The sequence below is a fragment of the Dermochelys coriacea genome, chromosome 25 (genome assembly GCF_009764565.3).
Source record: "Dermochelys coriacea isolate rDerCor1 chromosome 25, rDerCor1.pri.v4, whole genome shotgun sequence".
In the NCBI taxonomy this organism is placed as follows: domain Eukaryota; kingdom Metazoa; phylum Chordata; order Testudines; family Dermochelyidae; genus Dermochelys; species Dermochelys coriacea.
The window spans coordinates 13,308,333-13,317,384 of NC_050092.1; the positions used below are offsets into that span (position 1 = coordinate 13,308,333).

At 48.2% G+C, this 9,052-nt stretch overlaps 1 protein-coding gene across 1 annotated transcript; it reads left to right on the plus strand.

Annotated features, from left to right (window-relative positions):
• Positions 1 to 3,126: 3,126 nt before the first annotated feature.
• Positions 3,127 to 5,727, plus strand: MRPL34 (mitochondrial ribosomal protein L34). The gene is made up of 2 exons (XM_043502426.1): positions 3,127 to 3,416; positions 5,068 to 5,727. Exons 1-2 carry the CDS (start codon positions 3,361 to 3,363, stop codon positions 5,378 to 5,380), a joined length of 369 nt encoding a protein of 122 aa, XP_043358361.1. The 5' UTR covers positions 3,127 to 3,360; the 3' UTR covers positions 5,381 to 5,727.
• The last annotated feature ends 3,325 nt before the right edge of the window (positions 5,728 to 9,052 follow it).

Sequence of the window (9,052 nt, forward strand, 5' to 3'; positions counted from 1 at the left end):
TCCCTGGCATGGGGTGTAAAGTGCACTAGTCCTGTTGCCAGTGCTGAGGCTGGGAACCAGGACTTTTTCTTCAATTGCGTGAGGGCATCCCTCGTCTCCTGACACATCTCGAAGGAATTTGGCTACGTATGTGACAATTCGGCTGTTAATCTGCTGAAAACACTTTACCGCCAAGATTGTTCCAATTCATTCATATGATTTTATGAGTGTTGCCAACTCTCACGATTTCATCGCAAATATCTGGTGCTTTTTGTAAAGCAGTAGCTCTTGGATTCACATGATTACGTGAGAGTCTTAGCTTTCATGTGAAAACAAAAGTAAGTTTCTAGCCCTCATTTTTTGTGCAGAAAAGTTTGAAAACATGACCCCCTGAAGAATATGACGCTAAAAGACAAATAAAAAGACCCTACAATTATTTTTTTTAATCTTATGAGTTTGGGGGATGGAGTGGGGGCTGACCCATTTGTTTTGAGAGCTTGAGGTTGGCAATATACAAAATGCAAACTCTTCTGACAAGCCAGTACCTTTGCCTTCACCAATGGAAAGGAATGTTCTGAAAACAAGGCCTTTTCTTTAATGGTCAGACCAGGCAACCGGGAGCCAGGATTCCTGGGTTCTACTCCTGACTGCTGCTGACTCACTGTGTGACCTTGGATGAGTCACTTTGCCGTTCTGTGCCTCAGTTTCCCTGCTCTGTAAAATTAGGATAATTATATTCATCTATACAGGAATGATTGGAGAATTAATTCTGTTTATAAGGTGCCTTGAGGACATTGTTTGTAAAATATTATTTCAAAGGGAGTGTCTGGATTAGATGGGTGGGGGAAGATGCTGGCCCCTTTATATCTGCCAGCTGGTCCCCCCAACCAGTTTGTATTACACTTAGTATATTATCATGGTGTCCACTATGGCTATAGAAAAGTTCCTCTGACATTTAAAGAATCCAAAATCAAAGAGCAATAATGAATAATCAATTACCTGTGACAGAAAGTAACTGAAAGTGCGGAACTGATTATTTTTCCATCCAGTAATCAGTAGCATGGAAACAATTCCTACTCCACCTACGGATCCAGGGTTTGCTGTGAATTACATTTTCCAAATCGTGTTAATGATTTATTTTGTCTCAAGAACTTCAGATCAAATGTGCTCAGTTTACAAGTAAAACAATGCTTTTTCTAACTACCAGTGCTGCAAACCTAGTAATTCTGATCCAGATAAAGTGTATCATAGGTGTTGGTAACACTTGCAGACCTCTCTGCTGGATTCTGGAGCTGAACTGTAGTAAACAGTGCATTTGATAATGTGTGAACGAAAGAGAATGCAACTCACTCTCCAGTCGGTAGATGCATTGGCTGTGAAGGGCTAATATCAGCAGATATGACTGATACACACAGGAGACAGATTTGTGAAGCAAGTAGATGCAATTCTGAAATTGTTAATTTTCTGACTTCCCCATGTTATTATTAAATTACCCCTTTCCCTGGGCAGCCAGAGCTAAATTGGAACAGGGCTTGATCCTTTCCCCACTGACCTGAATAGTGCAGGATCAAGTCCAGAGAGAGAGAGAGTCTAACAACTCTGCTGCTGGTTTCCATTAACTTGAAGGAAGAGCCATGAAAACAGGGAGTCTTTCAAATAATCCCTTTTTTGTTACTAAAAATTTGAGTTACTAAATGAAAGTAAAAAATAGTGTATACTACATACTCCAGATCAGCATACAGTGTACCTACACTGGATAGTATGCTGTAGTTTTAATTCCTGCAAAAATTCACCAAATAGTTTAATCTGGGGAAAGCATGAATCAGAAAACCTGTGCGATAGAGTAACTGGCCCAAGAACAGCTGCTCTCTCCCTCACTAGAGGTGGCTTCATTTCAGCTGGAAGGTGAAATAATCCTCGTGGTAATTGTACAGCACCTTAATGTTTGTGAGAGGAGCATCAAAATGAATAATAATGGATAATGTCTCCTGCTAAGTATCACATGATCATGTATTCTTGAAGGTCTAAGAATAATCATCCTTCTACAGAAAGTGTCATCTGAAATCTCAAAACTGCTTTACAAAACATCCAACCCTATAACTCCCCTGGGGAAGCAGTAGTATCATTCCGGTTTTACAGATGGGGAAACTGAGGCACAGAGAGTTTTTTTTTGTTTTAAGTGACTTGGCTAATATCATAGAGCAGCTGTGCAATGGAGGCAGGAATAGAATCCCAGGAGTCCTGGCTCCCATTTCCTCCTCTAAGTATAAGACAATATTCATCTCCAATTCTCTTTGTTCTTTGGACAGCCCCAATTAGTCCAATAACAGGATCAAAGAATGAAAAGCCCTGGTACACAGGCACATGGCCATTCCAGGCATATATCTAGTGAGTGCATAATTAAGTGATAACCCTAAGAGGCCTAGCAATGAGGAAAGGAGCAAAGCATCTCCTGCAGCCGTAACAAGCACCAAGCCCGTGCACATTTGTGTCACTTCCACTGCACAGCCCTGTGCCTCTCAAATCAGTGCTTCAATCCTAGAGTTAACAGAAGCAAAGAAACAGCCCAGAACTGTTGTCAGCAAAATCATTTTGACAGAAAATGTATTAAAAGTTTTTTTAACAATCCATCATGGCAAAGAGCCCACAGCCCTGTGTGTTGTGGTGACGCCGGATACACTAGGGTGGCCAGACAGCCTGGGAACCGCAGGACAGTTCCTTGTTTCTGAACATCAGTGCTGTGCTTCCATCTCTCTTTCTGAGGGATGAGGGACAGGGACAGAGAGAGATGTGATAAGAACAACTTGAGGGATCATATAAATGCAAATTATTATTTGAAGTCAGTTGTATCTAGTAGTTAGGACAGGGAAGCCTGGGAGTCAGTTCTCCCCCTGCTCTAACCCACTAGACCCGACCGCCAGGGGGAGAACCCAGGAATCCTGGCTCCCAGCTCCTCCACTCTAACCCCTAGTCCCCACTCCCCTCCCAGAGCTGGGGCAGAACCCAGGAGTCCGGGCTCCCAGCTCCTAGCCCCCAGGCCGCCCTCCTTCAGGGCAGGGGGGCGGGGCCCGTTTCCATGGCGACCCACGGCCCGTGTGGGGATGGGGGGGGCCCTGAGGAAACGGGGCAAGGCGGGAAGACGGGGCGAGCCGGCCAGGGCCCGGGGCTCAGCGCACCCCACGGAGCGCCTCGCCTTGGCCGGGAGAACTACAGACCCCAGAAGGCCTTGCGGCCTCGGCGTGACACGGCGAACGATATGTCCCAGAAGCCCTTGCGGCGCCCCCAGCCCCGCGTGGCCGCGGGTTGTGATAGGCCCGGCGGCGGGAGCCAATAGGCGAGGGTGTTGTTGGGAGGCGGCGGCGGCGGCAGGGGCGGGGAATAATGGCTTTCGTTACCGGCCGCCTGGGCCACCTCTGGCCTCTGCCTCCCGCGGGCAGGTAACGCGCGGCTGCCGGAGATTCCCCTTCCCCGGGGGGCTGAGTGGGCGAGGGGTAGGCCGCGGGGGGGGGGAGGCTGAAGAAGGGGGACTGGAAATGGAGTGAGGGGGGCAGGGCAGAAGAAGGGGGACTGGGGGGGGCAGGGCAGGGGGTGAGGGGGAGGCCAGGGCAGAAGAAGGGGGACTGGAAATGGGGTGAGGGGGGCAGGGCAGAAGAAGGGGGACTCGGGGGGGGCAGGGCAGGGGGTGAGGGGGAGGCCAGGGCAGAAGAAGGGGGACTGGAAATGGAGTGAGGGGGGCAGGGCAAAAGAAGGGGGACTGGGGGGGCAGGGCAGGAGGTGAGGGGGAGGCCAGGGCAGAAGAAGGGGGACTGGAAATGGGGTGAGGGGGCAGGGCAGAAGAAGGGGGACTCGGGGGGGGGCAGGGCAGGAGGTGAGGGGGAGGCCAGGGCAGAAGAAGGGGGACTGGAAATGGGGTGAGGGGGGCAGGGCAGAAGAAGGGGGACTCGGGGGGGGCAGGGCAGGAGGTGAGGGGGAGGCCAGGGCAGAAGAAGGGGGACTGGAAATGGGGTGAGGGGGGCAGGGCAGAAGAAGGGGGACTCGAGGGGCGGGGCAGGAGGTGAGGGGGAGGCCAGGGCAGAAGAAGGGGGACTGGAAATGGGGTGAGGGGGGCAGGGCAGAAGAAGGGGGACTGGAAATGGGGTGAGGGGGGCAGGGCAGAAGAAGGGGGACTCGGGGGGGGGCAGGGCAGGAGGTGAGGGGGAGGCCAGGGCAGAAGAAGGGGGACTCGGGGGGGGGCAGGGCAGGAGGTGAGGGGGAAGCCAGGGCAGAAGAAGGGGGACTGGAAATGGGGTGAGGGGGGCAGGGCAGAAGAAGGGGGACTCGGGGGGGGGCAGGGCAGGAGGTGAGGGGGAGGCCAGGGCAGAAGAAGGGGGACTGGAAATGGGGTGAGGGGGGCAGGGCAGAAGAAGGGGGACTCGGGGGGGGCAGGGCAGGAGGTGAGGGGGAGGCCAGGGCAGAAGAAGGGGGACTGGAAATGGGGTGAGGGGGGCAGGGCAGAAGAAGGGGGACTCGGGGGGGGCAGGGCAGGAGGTGAGGGGGAGGCCAGGGCAGAAGAAGGGGGACTGGAAATGGGGTGAGGGGGGCAGGGCAGAAGAAGGGGGACTCGAGGGGCAGGGCAGGAGGTGAGGGGGAGGCCAGGGCAGAAGAAGGGGGACTGGAAATGGGGTGAATGGAAGCTGAGGGCAGGAGAGAGGGGGTGAGGGTGGATGGGGGTCCTGGCTGTAGATGGGGAGGAAGGGAGGTCAGAAGCAGTGATGACTATCTGATCAGAGGGGTGCTGTGTGTGTCACTGCGTTGGCAGAGCCAAGAGAGAGATGGATGACCGCAGTGCGAGGCGGGGGAGTGTGGGACGTTGGCAAAACCGTTGCTGAAGCAGGGCCAGCATCTCCCTTCACTATGTCTGGCTCAAATGAATTGTCAGAGTCCCTTATTTAACCAGTTATACCTCCAAAATTGCATTATTTGAATGAAAGTCCCAACCACCCCACCCTCGCATACTGTGTTTTACACATGGTGCTTAGATTCCAAACTCTGTAGGTCATTGTCTTACTTCCTGTTAACCTCTTTCTATTGTTTTTTGACTCTACCAAGATTCTTCCTGCTGCAGCGCGTCGTAGCCTGCCCCTCACTGTCCAGGACAATTTCCATCTTCTCTGATGCTTTGGGGCAGCCTCCGAGCACCAGCCTGTCCTTCAGGTCTGCAGGCATCTTCCAAAGCATCCCTAGACACCTGTCACCATGGAACCTTCAGCAAATACGCACCAAGGCACGCGGGAATGAATATCAACCAAAGAACCTCAAGCGCAAACGGACCCATGGCTGGATCAAGCGTATTAGAACTCCCAGTGGGATCGAGGTGATCCTCCGACGCATGCTGAAAGGCAGGAAATCGCTGAGCCACTGAGTGTTGTAGCTGCAGGATCTGTTGAGCGTGAAATGTTTCAGTCAAGCCTGAATAATCATCCGCAGCTCAGACCTTTAGAGTGAACCAGCCCAAGAGTTTGCAGTGACATAGACTTCTCTATGTAACACCCATGAGCGATTGACTATTCCCATCATGTTATAAAATGTGGTGAAGAATTATTGAGTGGTACTTTGACAGATGTGGGATGCTTGTTTTCTTTTCCATTGGCTTCACTAGGTGGCTAACTATTTTTAATGGCAAAATTATTACAACTGGTAGGAGTAGTTCTAAGGTATAAATTGTACATCCATGAGGCATAATTACAAAATAATAAAAAATCATATCAAGCTTCCTGCATTAAGTTTGTTAATGCAAAGCTATAGGGAAAGAAAAACTTAATTTCTCTTTTTTTGCTTGTGGGAGTAGCGGGCACACTTTCTTCTTTCTCTAGAACCTTAAAGGGATGAGTTTTCAATCTGTGGATGTGCAATTAGCGTTAATCACAAGACAAGGTCTGTGGCTATTCCCCAACATACCCAGCGAACAGTGTGCTATTGACTCCATTCCCCTCTCCCTGTGTTACTCACTAAGGACCCTATCATGCAATGTGCTGAGTGCCCTCAGAGCTATTTGAAGAAAATGAGTACCTTGCATGTCTGGAGCCTAAAGCAGGCGTTGGGGTAGGGTTCTTTTTCTGTCAGTTTAGGGCCAGATCTTGCAAATTAATATGTGCCCATGAAGAGACCTGTTGCAGAAAATGGGACTCCAGGCAGCCACAGAATCTACTTGCATAGATTTAACTGCAGGATCTGAACCTAGTGGTGGAGCTGCAATCCTGTTATAAACTACAGCAGTAGTGCATGTTGGTTTTGCTTTCCCGTTGCTCTGTTAGCAAGAATTCCTTTTGTCATGGGGTAAAGATTCCAATGCCCAGCTTCTTAATGGCACCTGAAGAACGCCCCAACACCTCACTTAGCACACTTTGGCTTAGTTTGCTGCTGTGTGGGGGTGAAATTCACATCTGTGCCCAAGAGCCCATGTAAGGCCTCTCTGCATTGCTTAAGTTTTCCATTTAGTCCCTCAGTTTAACACCCCTTGGAGCATAGGCTTTGCAAAGACCTTCTGTGCTGGGGTGTATTTCACACTGAGTGTGTGAGGCTGTGAGAACTTTTAAGAACAAAATCTACAGTCTATATTCAGGATTCTCTAAATGTTTGGATCAAAATGCAGGTTTTGTTCAATTTTTTAAAAATTGACATTGAATAAAGATGTCCCCATGGTATCTTAATTAAAACAGTTTTTGATTTTAAAAACTATGTAAATATTCTTCTAGGTGTTCCAAATGGAAGCATGAGACAGACTGTAAAGCTGACAAGTTTTAATTTCCCTCTCCAAGTTTAATGCAGTGTGACAAGTATGCATGGCTTACTTGAGGGGAAATTAGATGCAAAAACTACCACTAATGCAGCAGTAAAGGTGAGATTCAGGTTCATGATATTCAGGAAATTCCAGAGGTTGAGATTCTACCGCAAAGTGAATTTAGCCAGATTAACAATCAATACAGGAATGCTTGGAGCCACAAAGTGCCCATTATAGGTTCCTTACTCTTCAGGGACCAAGCCTAAGATCTCTTGAGCTGATTTTATAAACCTTTCAACCATTTAAAAATGTTGGCCTTGATACTTAAAAATGAAGTAGGGAGGAGCCTGAACCTCTTTGGGACAGCATGTGGGGCAAGGAGTTGAGCCTGTCTGACACAGCTGTCACACATGTCATCTTCTTCCAGAAGTTCAACAATATAACTTCCTTACCCTGACTTCCTAGCAGCTGGAGGAATCATATGCAGAAGGCTGAGAACACCTTCCTTTTCACCTCAGATCGGACACTGAAGGTAGCTGTGGGCTAGAGAGTCCCCATGAGCACGAGTCGTCATCATTTCCAGAGCCCTCAATTTGAAAAATGGGCTCCAGTAGGAGGAAGGTGGTCAGTTTGCTCTCTAGAGTCAGCTGTAGGGGAACCTAAGAGCAGAGCTAATAATTCAACACCCCAAACATCTAACCACTCCTCTGCTTTTGATAAACACAATCAGTCTGGCATGATCCCTGAGAGGATTACTAGCTAGTACAATCGTTGGTACTGTATAAATTCTGTAGCTACTGAGATGGCTGGCTGGGGGGTGTGAGTTTGTTTATGGGGTGGGATCTTGCTTTTTTGGTACCTGTTCAAGGAGCACAACGTATCTTTTTATTAAAGGTTGTGCACCTCTCCAAAGGCATGTAGGCAGGGTACAGCTTATAAATGGAAGGATTATGTTGCTTTCCCCTGATAACACAGCCTCTGTTTGTTGCATTTCAGTCATACCTTAATAATGAAAGAGAAACTGAGGATGAAGGAAGCTGGATGAATCAGATGATTAGGAATGGGTTACAGTACTTTTTCCATTTCAGGCTTGGGACTCTTTTTAACAAAGACTGCCAACTGTACATGATTTTTCAGAGTCTTGTGATGTGCAAAAATGCCTGCTAGGGCCCAGTACTAAGTTTTTTGTGCAAGGATCTCAAAGTGCTGCGCTAATTATCTAAGTCTCACAACCCCCAGTGGCAGAGAGGTATCATTCTCCCTATTTGTCAGATGAGGAAACTAAGGCACAGGCTGAATTTAAGAAGGGGCTGAGCAACCATGGCTTCCATTTAATGGGAGATTCAGGTCTGCAGCACTGCTGAAAAAATCACTTGTCTAAGGCCACAGCTGGAACCAGAATTAGAACTCAGCAGCTTCTCGATCTCAGGACAGTGTGCAGACACCATAGTGCCTATCTTAAGAGGCCCTGGTGCGCTTTCTTGAAATGAAGGGACTCTTACAGAGCATCATTCCAACCATGTTTGTAACCCATATGTGGAAAGCAAAGTCCAGTTGAAAGAAACCCAGCAAAACACCTGCCAACTCAGCCAGAGAAAGGATGGAAAAAGGCATTAATAAGAGGCAACTTTGTTTTTATAACATATCTTGTCTTTTTTTTTTTTAATGGATCTTTTGCATGGAATCTGGAGAAATTAGAGGTGGAAGAGACTAACACTATCAGATCGGTGGTCAGTGCAGAATTGTTTCCCACAGTTTATTTGCCTGGGGTTTGGCAAGTCCTAGTTTTAAATGTCTCCATTTAGGGAGCTTCCACTCTTTCTTTCAGGAGTAATTTCTCACAGCCTAATAGAATACTTATCCTTAGGAACTTTCCCCAGTGTTCAACCTAATGTCCCATTTAGCCCTTATCCAAAGTTTTGTATGAGTGGGGTATCAGCATCTGTTCTTCATATATTGTTTTTTCTCTGATGTCAAGCTGCTTTTTAGGAGTTCAGCTATCATATCTTAAATTGACCTTTGCTGTGGCAACTCATATGGGATATGGGACAAGTTCTCAGGAGATCTTTGTCTCAGTTCATCGCTCCTTATTTTCAAAATTAACCTGAAAATGCTGTTTGCATGGGTGTTTTTCAGTGTTAGCTCCTTTGCAGAATGCTTCCTCATTTGTAAAATGTAGGCCATTCCCCCAACTAATGGCACCAGTTCCTGTGGAATGGGTATGAAAATGTCCTCTTGTTCCACATGGAGGGTAATGATGGTGGATCACTTCACTCAGTGGCGTTGTTAATGGCAACAAATGTACACCAGGCC

Excerpts from the sequence above, each read along its gene's own strand:
- MRPL34 (XM_043502426.1), top strand. The coding sequence starts at position 3,361 with ATGGCTTTCGTTACCGGCCGCCTGGGCCACCTCTGGCCTCTGCCTCCC. Across the intron at positions 3,417-5,067 it reads CCTCTGCCTCCCGCGGGCAG|ATTCTTCCTGCTGCAGCGCG; the intron begins GTAACGCGCGGC and ends GACTCTACCAAG.